Source organism: Peromyscus californicus, unplaced genomic scaffold, assembly GCF_007827085.1.
Source record: "Peromyscus californicus insignis strain IS unplaced genomic scaffold, ASM782708v3 Scaffold_24__1_contigs__length_46423439, whole genome shotgun sequence".
Lineage (NCBI taxonomy): Eukaryota > Metazoa > Chordata > Mammalia > Rodentia > Cricetidae > Peromyscus > Peromyscus californicus.
The window spans coordinates 43314275-43328009 of NW_026294535.1; the positions used below are offsets into that span (position 1 = coordinate 43314275).

The following is a 13735-nucleotide window of genomic DNA, read 5'->3' on the forward strand; positions in this document are numbered from 1 at the left end:
CGTCGGAGGCTGCAGGTGTAGCGAGGCGCAGGGGTGTGTGCACAATGGGAGCGTGCAGAGGAGGAGCAGCTCGGCCAGGGGCTGGAGGTGTGCGGGAGCGGAGTGGGCAAGAGATGCACCCCTAGTAACACACAAAAGGTTGTAGAGGGGGCCGCCGGGTGCGGGACTGGGAGGTGGGGGTGTGCAGGAATGGAATCGGGTTGTGGGGGAAACAAGCGACTGATTCTAACGTGGGAAGGTGGTGAGTGAGCAGAAAAAGGGACGCCAGGCGATGGGCGTGTCCTTCTCCATTCCCCCTGCCCCTCAGCTCCACGACTATGAAGTGAACACCACCCATCCACGCTTAAATCTTTGTTTCAAGTTGACCCCTAGAGCTACTACCAGCCTATCCAATTTTTTTCCCCCAGCCTTATATTTACACCCTCTCTCTCAGCCTCTTTGTGAAGCTGAGGGATAAAGGATTCCCGGGAAACCCACTGGGTCAAAGACACTGAGAAAAAAATTAATTAGTAAAAGAGTAATTAACAGAGAAGGGAAGGAGGGAGCCAGTCGAACCGGGGACAGATTGCCAAATGAAGACTCCTCAATGGGAAGGGGTAGCAAAGGCAGGGATGTTTCTGCAAGACACCCGAGTGCTTTGGGTGGACGGATGAGGGAAGCAGGGGGAAAGTCTGTGAGCTAGCAGACAAAGAAGGGTGCTCTTCCTGTGAGGCCGGCAAGCTGCAGTGTGCTCACATGAGAGGGAAGATGAGGCAGGTAATACCTGCATTGGGAAAACCAAACCAAACCAACCAACACACAAAAAAGCAAAAATAAATAAATAAAGCCGGTTAGTGATGGCCTTTAATCCCAGCACTCTGGATGCAGAGGCGGGCAATCTCTGTCTGCTCCAGGCCAACCTGGTCTACCAAGTTCCACAACAGCCAGGGCTAAACAGTGAGACCCTGTCTGGCGGGGAGGGACAAAACAAAACAAAAAAACTGTGTTGGGAGTTTAATAAGCTCACAGACACTTAGCCTTTCAGAAAGCTAAAAACCCCAAACAGCCCTAGGAATGCAGCCAATGAAACACCCACCTCTCCATCCCCTTAGCCAATTTGGGCCCTGAGCTTTTTCTTACAGTCTCCTTGGCAGCAAGAAGCATCAGAGTGGCAGAAGAGGAAATTGTCCTGATGAGCCTTCCATTTCGTCCTCGATTTACGTTAATCTTTGAGTCTATGCTGTTACATTGACATTCAAATGTATATACACATATACATAGTGTATATATATACATATATATGTGTGTGTATATATATGTATATGTGTGTGTATATATATATCCACTCCCCACCCCCTTCTCAGACAAAGTTTGGTTGTGTAGTCCTGGCTAGCCCGGAACTCACTAAACAGATCAGGCTGGCCATCCACCTGCCTCTGCCTCCCAATCCCCTCCTGAGATTAAAGACATATTCCACCATGCCCCATCACTGTTACATTCTCTACCAGAAAAGAAGTTAAAATGGAATACATGGGCTGGGCGGTGGTGGCGCACACCTTTAATCCCAGCACTCAGGAGGCAGAGGCAGACGGATCTCTGTGAGTTACAGGCCAGCCTGGGCTACAAAGTGAGTTCCAGGACAGGCTCCAAAGCTACACAGAGAAACCCTGTTTCAAAAAACAAACAAACAAACAAACAAATAAATAAATAAAATGGAATACATGGCAAACTGGGTAATAAAATGGTTTCAGGCTGGGTGTGGTGACTCAGGTCTGGAATCCAAGTGTTTGGACTTCAGAGAGTTTGAGGCTAGCCTGGGCTACATGGCAAGACTGTGGAAAAGAAGATGACCACGAGCCGGGCAGTGGTGGTTCACACCTTTAATCCCAGAGGCAGGTGGATATCTGTGAGTTCGAGGCCAGCCTGGGCTACAGGAAAGGCGCCAAAGCTACACAGAGAAACTCTGTCTCAAAAAATCAAAAACCAAAAAAAAAAAAAAGTCAAAATAATGTATTTTTTTAAAAAAAGAAAGAGGAAGAGGACGATGAAGAAGAAGAAAAAAAAGGAGTAAAAGAAAGAAAAGAAATTGAGGACGGTGCATGCCGCTCACCGTACGTAGTATTGGTGAAATGCCGCAGCAGGATCAAGCATTCAGACATTGGAGGCTAGCCTCGCCACTTGTCTGTTTCAAGACCAACCTGGACTATATGAGACCTTGCCTCATTAAAACAAAATTCCACAAAAAGATAAATCAGAGCCAGAGTCGTCGCTCGTGTCTGTAAACACAGCATTTAGGAGGCCGAGGCACAAAGATCGCTGTGAGTTTGAGGCCACCCTCAGCTATACTGTCTCAAAATGATTTCAGAGTTTGGCGTCTGGGAGTATAGCGCAGTGATTGAACACGTGCTTACCACATAAGAAAACACTGACTCCAATCCCTAGCGCCAAAAAACAATTTTATTTTGAGACAGGGTTCCTCTATGTAGCCTAAGCTGTCCTGGAACTCACTCTGTAGCCCAGGCTGGCCTCGAACTCACAGAGATCCTCCTGCCTCTGCCTCCCGAGTGCTGGAATGAAAGGCGTGCGCCGCCACCACTGCCCGCCTAAAAAACAATTTAAAAATAGCTCTAGATTTTAGGCAGTTTCTCACAAATGCGTACATGGACCTTTATTCCCAAAGAGGTGGGAGACAATAAAGGAGTTGGAGCCCCTGAGACAACAAATGTCAACTCTATCTCTGTCTACCTAGATTCCTGTGCGCAGAGAGCACCTGGGAAATACTGTTCAGGGCAGTATAGCCCCAAGAAAGCTGCCGGGTGGTGGTGGTGCACGCCTTTAATCCCAGCACTCTGGAGGCAGAGGCAGGAGGATCTCTGTGAGTTCGAGGCCAGCCTGGGCTACAGAGTGAGATCCAGAAAAGGTGCAAAGCTACACAGAGAAACCCTGTCAGTCGGAAAAGAAAAAGAAAGCTGCACTGAAAATAAAAAAGCATGTGACTCCAAAGAGGAGTCGCAGGTTTGCAGAGCGACACAAGACATTCGTGGGCATTGTGGTGGTCTGAAGCGGTGTTGGTGACCACCCTCGGACGCGCTCACCCCTTTGTTCGTACGCACCATCACGCACCTATGTAACAGAATGCTTTTTAAGATCAAGCACCCTATTCCCAATAACTCCTTGCTGCTTTTCACATTCCCGGGGAGGTTTACGGGTTGGAAGTGTATGGGGGGGGGGGGCATTACATTGCCGCTCTTGCCATTACAGTGGCTGGCTGTTAATCTTTTCTTCCGTCCATCCTCGAATCCTAGTTTCCTGCTCTGATAGAAACCGACTGCTCCTTGGGTCCTAAGACACCCGCCTGCATGTACCATATCCTCATCATGGCTTTAAAGGGCGAATGACTGAGTCACCCAAACAGAACACATCGCATAACCAACGGGGAGGAAAAGCCCTCAGTAGCAGCACTGTGTTGAATGAGTGAGTAAAAACAAAGACGCACACCCGCATGTCGCTCCCCCGTGGCGGCGGGAGTGAAACGGTGACAGTCCCATCCCGGGTCGGGGGGTGGTGGTGTGGGGGGGGGGGAGGACGAACCAGGATCATCTCCCCCCAGCACCCCGACCTCCCCGCCCACGTACGGACAGACGTGCAGCGAGAGAAGATGCGCTCGGGCTGGGCCTTGAGCCCACGGTGGAGAGCCGGCGGGCCCGGTTGCCATGGCACCGCCGGGCGCTCCACCCTCTCCCGCCCCCCCCCCCCACCTCGGCCGTCCGTCCGGGGAACGGCAGCCGGTCACGTGCCGCCGCGCGGCGTAGCCACGCCCCCGCTGCCCAGCGCCGAGCGGAGGGGGTCACGTGGGATAGCAACAGGTCACGTGGTCGCCCCGATTTTTTTTTTTTTTTCCCCTCTCCTCTCTCTCTCTTTCCCGCCCCCCGCCCCCACTACACCCCTCCCCGCCGAGCCGGGGGGCCCCGGGTCAGCCACTGCGCATGGATGGATGGATGGATAGATGGATGGATGGATGGATGGATGGATGGATGGATGGATGGCGGTCACGTGGCCCCGAACGTCCGGCGCTCGCCCCGCCCCCGCCCCGCCCCCCCGGTTTCCGCGCGCCTCCCTGGCAGCTGGTCACATGGTGAGGGTGGGGGTGAGGGGGCCTCTCTAGCTCGCGGCCTGTGTCTATGGTCGGGCCCGTAGCGTCCAGCTGCCCGGGACCGATCCCCGGTGTATGGCGCCGCAGGCACCGGCTCCCGGGCCCAGATAAAGGGTCACCTCCGCAGCTCTCGGCCGGGCGTGAGGTGAGTGCAAGCCCCGGTCCCGGGATGGGGGCCAGTCCCCTGCCGCCACCACCCCCTGGGTCCCCTCGGGTGCGCGTCGCCGGCGTGGTTATGGAAGGGGTGGCCCCGGGGCGGGAAGTGGGGCCTTTGTGGTCGCGGGCCAGGGTGTGATTTTTTTAAGAGAATGCAGTGTGGGATCCTCGATGCAAACCCCGGTGCCTTGCATTGTGCGATCTTCTTTGTGCCCGGCGCGATGCCCTCCGGGAGAAAGGCATTCCTTTCTTTCCTCCCGGACACTCATCACGTGGCTGGAGGGCTCGGTGGAGTCTTTTGTGTTACCTGAGGCGCGGGGCTCTGCGAGCGTGCAGGGGATGGGCCGCTGTGTTCGTGCGGTCTCGGGGCAGGAATTCCTTTGTTAGTGCTGGGGCACCCCCTCCTCCCTGGGAAAGAGAGTTCAGTGTTCGAAGCCCTCTGTGATTGTAGGAGATCTCCTGCTCCGAGCATGATGGCTACCTCTCGATATGAACCAGTGGCTGAAATCGGTGTCGGTGCCTATGGGACGGTGTACAAGGCCCGAGATCCCCACAGCGGCCACTTTGTGGCCCTCAAGAGTGTGAGAGTTCCTAACGGAGGAGGAGCTGGAGGGGGCCTTCCCATCAGCACAGTTCGTGAGGTGGCCTTACTGAGGAGGTTGGAGGCCTTTGAACATCCCAATGTTGTACGGTGAGAAGGTTGGACTGGGTTGGGAGTGGGGACGGAAAAAGAGAAAGGATCTGTAAGTCAGGGGTGTGGTCAGGAGCGGGGCCCTGAGAGATCCAGAGGAGGTTGACCAGCTGGTGACCATTTATTTTTGTCAGGCTGATGGATGTCTGTGCTACTTCCCGAACTGACCGAGACATCAAGGTGACCCTGGTGTTTGAGCACATAGACCAGGACCTAAGGACATACTTGGAGAAAGCACCCCCACCGGGCTTGCCAGTTGAGACCATCAAGGTGAGTGGGGCGGACATTCAGAGGTGGATTGGGATCTTTGTAGCAGAACTTGGTGGGATTTTTGAGCATGTTACTAGGTTTCCAGTGTTTTGTGCTTTCTCCTTCAAAACCAGGATCTGATGAGGCAGTTTCTAAGCGGCCTCGATTTTCTTCACGCAAACTGCATTGTTCACCGAGACCTGAAACCGGAGAACATTCTGGTGACCAGTAACGGGACAGTCAAGCTGGCTGACTTTGGCCTCGCCAGAATCTACAGCTACCAGATGGCCCTCACGCCTGTGGTCAGTAGAAAGATGGCAGCCCAGCCCAAATAGTTTGGGATTGTGGGTGGGATTTGATTTCCCATGGTGACTGAGGGGTCTTGTTCTTGATGTTTTCAAAGCCACACGGCTATGATTCATGAGAAGGACCCTCACTCCTTTCTCCTCTTCTGTTTAGGTTGTTACACTCTGGTACAGAGCTCCTGAGGTTCTTCTGCAGTCTACCTATGCAACACCTGTGGACATGTGGAGCGTGGGCTGTATTTTTGCAGAGATGTTTCGTCGAAAGTACGTGACTTGAAATGCTTTGGTTTTGAGACAGGGTTTCTCTCTGTAGCCCTAGCTATCCTGGGACTCTCTCTGTCCTGCCTCTCTGCTCCTTAGTGCTGGGATTAAAGGCGTGTGCCAACACCACCACCCAGCTCAGGTCTTGGAACTTTTTTTTTTTTTTTTTTTGTTTTTCGAGACAGGGTTTCTCTGTGTAGCTTTGCGCCTTTCCTGGAACTCGCTTGGTAGCCCAGGCTGGCCTCAAACTCACAGAGATCCGCCTGGCTCTGCCTCCTGAGTGCTGGGATTAAAGGCGTGCGCCACCACCGCCTGGCTAAGGGTCTTGGAACTCTTAAGTTGCTCACTTCCCACAAATCTTTTATTTATGGTGATAGAGGTTGGAATCAGAACTGCACGTACACTGGGCAAATGCCCTAAACTACCAAACTTCACTCCCCACCCGAGTCTTTTATAAGATGTACCTTTCTTGATCATTCTTCTTGTACATATGGCGCTCCACCCCCAACCTACACTCACATGTGTTAGGCATGTACCCTGCCACCCAGCCATACTCCAGGCAAATCTCCTGAAATGTCTTGCGATTAGGAACTTCGCATTCCTTTACCCTCCAGCCTCTCTAGTCTGAGCCACTTCATGGTTACTGTCCTCCTGTTTTTGAAATAACATATACTTGGAATATTTTTCTACCGCAGGCCCCTCTTCTGTGGAAACTCTGAAGCCGACCAGTTGGGCAAAATCTTTGAGTAAGTATCCAGTGAGGAGGGAGGAAACTTCCCGTTCTGAATCGTTTCTGCCCAACTCCAGATGGCAACTGGCTGTAGCCCTGGAAATGAGAACTAAGGAAAGGCCCCCCTGACCAGAGCTGTCCTGTCCCCACAGTCTCATTGGCTTGCCTCCAGAAGAAGACTGGCCTCGAGAGGTGTCTCTGCCCCGAGGAGCCTTTTCCGCCAGAGAGCCTCGGCCAGTGCAGGCAGTGGTGCCGGAGATGGAGGAATCTGGAGCGGAGCTGCTGCTGGTACTGGGCATGGGCACGGGCCAAGGATTGGGTTAAGAAACAGCATGGGCTGGAGAGGTGGCTCCGTGGGTAGAGCTCTTACAGCATGAGTGTGCGGACCCGAGTTCGGATCCCCAGAACCCATGCAAAAGCTGTGTGTGGCGGCAAGCTCCTGTAGTACCACTCTCAGGGCAAGATGGGAGGTGGAGACAGAATCCCACAGGCCAGATACCCTGGTAAATACAGCACCAACGGCTCCCAAACAAGCTGGAAGGGAAGGACTGACAGACTGTCCTGACCTCTGTGGGCACTGACGTACGTGTGCATGCCCACATTTTCGTACATGAGCATGCACACACAAAGACAAAACAGAACAGGTGTTCAAGGCCCAGTCCGTTGTGGGACCAAGCTCTGGTTGGTGGAGGCTGTAGTTCTTGATGCTGCTGTGAATGTCAGCAGAGTAGGCTAAAGGAAACACCCTCACAGCTGTGTCGGGGTGGGCCTCACCCTCCCCAGCTGCTGCTGACCTTTGCCTCTCCCCTTAGGAGATGCTGACTTTTAACCCACATAAGCGGATCTCTGCCTTCCGAGCCCTGCAGCACTCTTACCTACACAAGGAAGAGAGTGACCCAGAGTGAGAAGAGCCGCGGCCTTTCCTCGCCTCTGGACACTTCGAGTGGCCAACACCTCAACCTCTGCCTTCCTCTGGGGCCGTGGAGACTCCTCCACTTTTTTACAGAGAATATTTTAAGCCTTAATGACATTCCCCCTCCTCTTCGTGAGGCCTGCCCTCTTACCCTCCCCTTTCTCTACACTAAAGGGTGGGTACCTGTCTCCTTCCCTCCCTCATTTATATTGGGATCTTTTTTATACAGCAAAACAAGACAAAGAAAAACGGCCTTCTTTTTTCTTTAATGTTTTCCTGGTTGGCTTTGCCTTTGGGAGACTGAAAGCCTGCTTGGAAGGTTCCCTGCAACATCTGTAGACCCTCACACAGGACCTAGACAGGCAGTTCAGCTCTTTGGCTGACAGGATGGGGAAGGCCCTTTCAATTCCTTTCTGAGTACTCAGTTAAAATGGCTTGAGTTTTAAGGTTGCTGCTTCCTTCCAGGTCCTGCCTTGACAAGACTTCTGGGTGAGGCTGGGACTGTAGTTCAGTTTGTCCTTGGAGCCAGGCTAGGGTGTCAGTCAGAAGGAGGGGAAAGAGTTATGAAAGGCTTCCAGCCCCTGTCCATGCGTCTAGGAGTATATTCTATTCTCTCAGGGAGAGGTATAAGGCTCTTCTTTCTATATCTTGTTCCATCAAAATATGTAAAGACAAAAATCTAACCATCACTTACTTGATCAGTTTTGGGAAATGAGGCACGGGGCCCTTTTTCTTTAAAACAAAAACCTGTTTGGGGGGGGCGCACCCTAGGCTTTCAAGAATTTAGGGAATTATAAAAAGCTGGGAGAGCAAAACCAAGTCAGATGGATCCAGAGACTTGAGTGTGATGACACACACCTGTAATCACACCACTTGGAGGCGGTGGCAGGGGGATCCAGAACTCAAGGTCATCCTTGGCTACATAGCCAGTTGGAAACCAGCCTAGGATTCAAAGATCCTCTCTGGAAGATCAAAAGTCTCATAGAAAGGCACTGGGGTTTGCTCGGGGGTCTTTCTGATTCCGGAACCTCATTGCCAGCCAAACACCAAGGATCTACAGCAAAGACAGAGAGAAAGTTATTTTTGAGTCTTCAGGCTTATGGGTGTCCACATGCAAGAAATGGGAATAATTACCTCTGTGAAGCTAAAGAAAAGGCCAACACCACCTAAGATTTTCAGGGCTTTGTCCGAATGTTTAAGGAACTTCTCACCACACAACTGGCACACAGAACTGGTCTTGCACATCTGAGGATGAATGGAATACACAATGCAAAGCTGCTAGTCTGCCCCATCCAAGTAGCTACAGTGGATGTCCCCAGAAATTACTAAGTGAACAGTTCTGAGGCTAGAGTCCCATGTGGCTAAACTCTTGCAGCCCCTGTTTCCTTAGCACAGCCCAGTTCAAGAGCGACAGTTCACTAAGGCCACGTGTTTGGGCATGGCCCTTAACCCATTTCCTCTAGCTGTGTGCTCCACCTTTCAACTTACTGCATCGCAGGAAGTATTGTCCTGTAGGTATGGCGCTGTAAGGTTGAACAAGCCACAGCAGTCAAAACTTCTCTCCAATTCATGCTGGGTACTGTTGCTCATGACCCACCAGGACGCATTGATGACATCTATCTAGAGCATACAGGCAGAGGAACGTCAGTCTCCCTACATCTTGCTCTCAGTTCACATGCTTCAATGCCTCTATTCTAGCAAGGGCAATCAGCATCCCACAGAAACAGGATGGCATGTCATGATCACAGACAATGTCAGGTGTCTCAGATTCTGACGACACCTTGGGGAATTAACTGTACACATCAGAGGAAACACCTCTGAAGTAGTAGACCTAAGGATGAAGGTACGAAAGGGTCAGATTATAGAAGTTTAAAGGTACCTGGAAAGGGCATCATCGCCTTACCTGTTTGTTTCGGTTAATAGCCAGACAGGAGCAAGAGATTCCAAACTGGAAGATGAAGACCAAACCAAGGATGATCATGTACTGAGAAGTTATGGCAAAAAGACCTGGTTTCCATTTGAGATATCTCACCCAGGGAGACAGGCAGGCAGGTCTCAGTGTGTGGGCCAGCCTGCTGTGACTTCCAAGCTAGCCCGGATTATGTAGCATGATCCCATTTTTTTTTGTTTGTTCTTAAGATCTCACCCAGTGTAATTTATAACTGTATTGTGGCAGAGTTCAAGGCCCTTCTCTGTTCATAAAACTAGTTTTAACAAGTTGAGAACAAAAACATCAACTTCTGTGAGTTACAGAAGAAGAACAAAGGCATGTCTGAGGTCCCCTGCCCTTTTGGGAAAAGCCTGCCCAGGGACTCCAACCCCTCCAGGTCAGGATACAAAGAACAGCAGCACTTGGTGGTGGTTAACGGCCCCAACGAGCCCAGCCACCGCGATGAGGAGGAGGAAGACCCCCACGGCGATGACTCCTCCGATGATGTGAATGCTGGACACCAGACCCAGGCCCTTGCCCCAGGCGGCCACGCCAATAAGCAGTAAGCCCACAAGCTGCAAGAAAACACAAAGTAGGATACCCTTCAGCCCAATGTGGTTAACATCTGTAATTTCTGCAACGGCAGCACAGCGAAGCTCCAGACTAGCCTGGGCTAGCTACATAGACCTTGTCATCGCCAAAGAACTCTAGCACGCAGCACAGCCAAAGGCTATTACCCGGAGACGTGGACTAAATAGGGTAACCCACGGAGGTGTGCTTTCAGAACGAGTCATCCCTGAGCGCTCTTCCCAAGAAACTGGGAATAGCTGGACTAGTGGGCCCATAGCAGTAGCGTCTCAAGATACAAACTCGTAGGGTTGTCCAGCATCTCTACTGTGGAAAGAAACTACAGCCTAAGTGAAGACTGGCTACAGGCCTGCGGTCTTCGACCCACCCCTCCCCACCACCAAACGATCCCCCCATGTCACCGGAAGTCTCTCCTCTTCCACGGAAGAAGGTTCTGGGAAGCTTCCCGGAACCCCCAGTAAACCCCTCTCCCACCGGAAGTCCCCTAGAAATTCTCCCCATTCTTTCCGCCCCGGAGCTTTCCCCACCTCCAAAACCTCACCATATAAACCACGTTGAGAGCGCACAGCGCATTCTTGGAACAGGCAAATCCTCCGCAAACCATCTCCCCAGTTCTGGGGACCCAAATGGTCCCAAGGACTTGAGGGGAGGGTATCGGGGACCGTCTTGTAGGACTCCCAACAGCTTCTATCGCTTTAAATCCAAGCCAGTCAAACCAAGTCTCTGCGCCTGCACCGTCCCACCCCTGTCTCCGGATTGGCGAAACTCGTGGCTAATCCAGGACATCTAGTATTTCAGTGCCAATCAATCTGCATTACGTCACCAGCCCGCCTCCCAGCCCTTCCCTCAGTTTCTTCATTGGACAAAACTTAAAAAAAAACTGAAGACTGGGTTTCTAGACAGTTTTTTAGGGATCAGAGCCTAAACTTCAAAAGCCTGGATTCCTGTGCTCCGAGTTGCGACATCAGGAATCTGAGGAGAGACTCAGGGGACTCAGGTGAACAGACAAGAAAGGGCTTGTAGAGATGGGGGGAAGGGGCTCCGCCCCTCCAAGGATAACCCTTCCCCGCCGTTTTCCCCGTGTTTCACGATGATCTCACGATGATGCCATCCTTTTAATTGTTCGCGCGTCATACTCTGGAAAACCAAGAGGAGCCAAATACTGAACTGTGTAGCCCCGCTAAGGAGGATCCAAGTCAGGCATAGCAACAGCCGGCAGATCCTCACGCATCTGTTAAATGTGTCTACTAGTACGCATGTTCTGTTCTGCATTCTTTCCTCTGCAGTGTGAACATGCCAGAAAGTGCAAACAGTGACTGGAGGCCAGTGCATTCCTGTCTGAGACAAAGCCGCGGGCGCAGACACGGGTGTACTGCACATCTTTAGAACACACACGTGCCTGATCCTGGGCTGGCACAAAAGGACACGAGGTGTGGGGGCGGCACTGGAATATGAATAAATAAGAGTATCCATACTTTCTAAAATTTATTTATTTTTACTTTATGTGCATTGGCGTTTTGCCTGCATGTCTGTGCGAGGGAGTCGGATCCTCTGGAACTGGAGTTGCAGACAGTTAGTGTGAGCTGTCGTGTGGGTGCTGGGAATTGAACCCTGCTCGGTCCTCTGGAAGAGGGGTCAGTGCTCTTAACCACTGAGCCATCTCTCCTGCCCTGACTCTTCATACTTTCACTCCAAATGGGGGAAAATGGGTGGCTAGTCAATAACGGTATTGCGTAAGTGTTTGGATGCAGTGCCCTTTGAAAGGGAGTGAGAAATGGCACAATCCTTCCTCTCCTCCTGGACAAAGAAGTGGCCTCGGTAGGAACAAACCCAGAAGCCCACCCCCACACCCCCATCAAGTCCACACGGTGATTTGAGTCTATGTGTGCTCACATCTTGTAACTGCCCACAGTCTAGTTTTGCTCGTGGAGTCAAACTGCATGGGTTTTAACGTTGTGACTTACTATCTGTATGGACCAGGTAGCTAAACCCTCTGTACCTACTTCTTCATCCATAAAATGGGCATAGATGACAATGCATTTACCTCCAACAATACTTCGCTAACAACTTCTGTATTGTTGTGAGCACTGAATGAGCTAGACTATATAAAATGCTTGAGGGGTTGGGGATTTAGCTCAATGGTAGAGTGCTTGCCTAGTAAGCGCAAGGCCCTGGGTTCAATCCTCAGCTCAAAAAAAAAATAAATAAAAATAAATAAATAAATAAAAATAAAATGCTTGAGTCAATACCCAGTACCTAGCAAGACTCAGTTATTACTGTTTAGTCCATTTTGTATGGAGTCCAGTAATAATCCAAATTCAGCCCCTTTATCTCCAAATATAAAAATGTTCACAAAGTTACCCTTCATAAACCATCCTCAAGAAAATACGAATGAGAGTCTAGAGAGCTGGCCCTTGAGTTCAGTTCCCAGCACCCACATGGTGGCCCACAACCATCCATAGCTCCAGTTCCAGGGGACCCAATACCTTCTTCTTACCTGTGGAGGCACCAGGCATGCATGTGGCATGCATACATATGAGCAGACAAAACACTCATACACAGAAAATAAGTAAATTTTTAAAGAAAATAAATACTGGGGGCTGGAGAGATGGCTCAGAGGTTAAGAGCACTGGCTGCTCCTCCAGAGGTCCTGAGTTCAATTCCCAGCAACCACAGGGTGGCTCACAGCCATCTGTAATGAGATCTGGTGCCCTCTTCTGGCCTGCAGGCATACATGCAGACAGAACAAATAAATGTATACATAATAAATAAATTTTAAAAAAAAAGAAAGGAAGGAAGGAAGGAAGGAAGAAAATAAATACTGGCTGGTCCCTAATGGCACACACACCTTTAGTTCCAGCACTCGGGAGGCAGAGGCAGATGGATCTCTGTGAGTTCAAAGCCAGCCTGGTCTACAGAGCGAGTTTCAGGACAGCCAGGGCTGCATAGAAAAAACCTCTGTCTTTAAAAGCAATAAAATAAAAACAAATACTTCTAAAATAGTTTTTTTAAAGAAGCTATACAAAAGAAGATAATTTGGTATCTCCAGATAGGTTCAATCTGATTTGATACAAAACAATTAGGCCAAAGCTTGCAGAGACAAGGCTCAGGATAAAGTACTTGCTCTCCAAGTGTGAGGACCAGAATTTGGGCCCCAGAGTGTACATAAAGGCCAGGCAGGTGTGCTGCTGCCTGTAACCCTGGCACTCTGGAGGTGGAGACAGGAGGTCTGCATGGCAAGCTGGGTAGCTAGTTTAGCCTGTCAGAAATCTGGGCTTGCTGAGAGACCCTGCCTTGATGAGTAAACGTGGAAAGGAATCAAGGAAGACACACAATGTCAACTTTGGAGTAACCTCCACAAAGGCACAATGTCCACATGCACCCATACACACGTGCTGTGAAGGGTGGGTAGTTTTAACTGTCTTGACAGGCTCTCAATGAAAGGTTTTTGTCTACATGGGGTTGGCTTGTGGGCATGTCTCTGTAGGGGTGTCTAAATTAATTGATGTGAAAAGAACCCGTCTACTGTGGGTGGCCCCATTCCCTAGGCAGGAAGTCACGAACCGTATAAGAGTGGCGGTGGAGGCCTGAACACAAGGTGAGCATATGACGTTCCCACAGCAACAGGCTATAATGCAGAACTGTAAACTGAGATAATCCTTGTGTTGACTAAGTTGTTATTCTTGCCAGGGAATTATATCACAGTGAAAGAAACGAAGCCAGAGCACACAGGAGCACACACACCTCTGTGCATCATACACACATACACGTGACAAAAAA

At 50.7% G+C, this 13735-nt stretch overlaps 2 protein-coding genes across 4 annotated transcripts; one reads left to right on the top strand and one right to left on the bottom strand.

Moving 5' to 3' along the window:
* Positions 1-4065: 4065 nt before the first annotated feature.
* Positions 4066-7690, top strand: Cdk4 (cyclin dependent kinase 4). Of its 2 annotated transcripts, none has more exons than XM_052753536.1 (8): positions 4066-4277; positions 4743-4979; positions 5114-5249; positions 5363-5530; positions 5688-5797; positions 6490-6540; positions 6677-6812; positions 7337-7690. In XM_052753536.1, the coding sequence occupies exons 2-8, from the start codon at positions 4759-4761 to the stop codon at positions 7427-7429; spliced, it is 915 nt and encodes a 304-aa protein (XP_052609496.1). In that variant the 5' UTR covers positions 4066-4277; positions 4743-4758; the 3' UTR covers positions 7430-7690. The 2 variants fall into 2 exon arrangements, with proteins under 2 accessions (XP_052609496.1, XP_052609495.1); XM_052753535.1 differs by having other exon boundaries at positions 4067-4277; positions 4740-4979.
* Positions 7685-10686, bottom strand: Tspan31 (tetraspanin 31). Of its 2 annotated transcripts, none has more exons than XM_052753538.1 (6): positions 10497-10686; positions 9775-9942; positions 9341-9421; positions 8926-9057; positions 8572-8682; positions 7685-8491 (listed from the first exon to the last, which is right to left on the bottom strand). In XM_052753538.1, exons 1-6 carry the CDS (start codon positions 10557-10559, stop codon positions 8417-8419), a joined length of 630 nt encoding a protein of 209 aa, XP_052609498.1. In that variant the 5' UTR covers positions 10560-10686; the 3' UTR covers positions 7685-8416. The 2 variants fall into 2 exon arrangements, with proteins under 2 accessions (XP_052609498.1, XP_052609497.1); XM_052753537.1 differs by lacking the exon at positions 10497-10686 and adding an exon at positions 10105-10290.
* Between the last annotated feature and the right edge of the window lie 3049 nt (positions 10687-13735).

Bases quoted from the DNA above. Each gene is read 5' to 3' on its own strand.
- Cdk4 (XM_052753536.1), top strand. From the start codon at position 4,759: ATGATGGCTACCTCTCGATATGAACCAGTGGCTGAAATCGGTGTCGGT. The intron at 4,980-5,113 runs GTGAGAAGGTTG...TATTTTTGTCAG, and splicing joins GAACATCCCAATGTTGTACG to GCTGATGGATGTCTGTGCTA. The intron at 5,250-5,362 runs GTGAGTGGGGCG...CTTCAAAACCAG, and splicing joins TGCCAGTTGAGACCATCAAG to GATCTGATGAGGCAGTTTCT.
- Tspan31 (XM_052753537.1), bottom strand. From the start codon at position 10,212: ATGGGCCCACTAGTCCAGCTATTCCCAGTTTCTTGGGAAGAGCGCTCA. The intron at 9,943-10,104 runs GTAATAGCCTTT...GTTTTCTTGCAG, and splicing joins TATTTAGTCCACGTCTCCGG to CTTGTGGGCTTACTGCTTAT. The intron at 8,492-8,571 runs GTAATTATTCCC...TCTTTGCTGTAG, and splicing joins TTTTCTTTAGCTTCACAGAG to ATCCTTGGTGTTTGGCTGGC.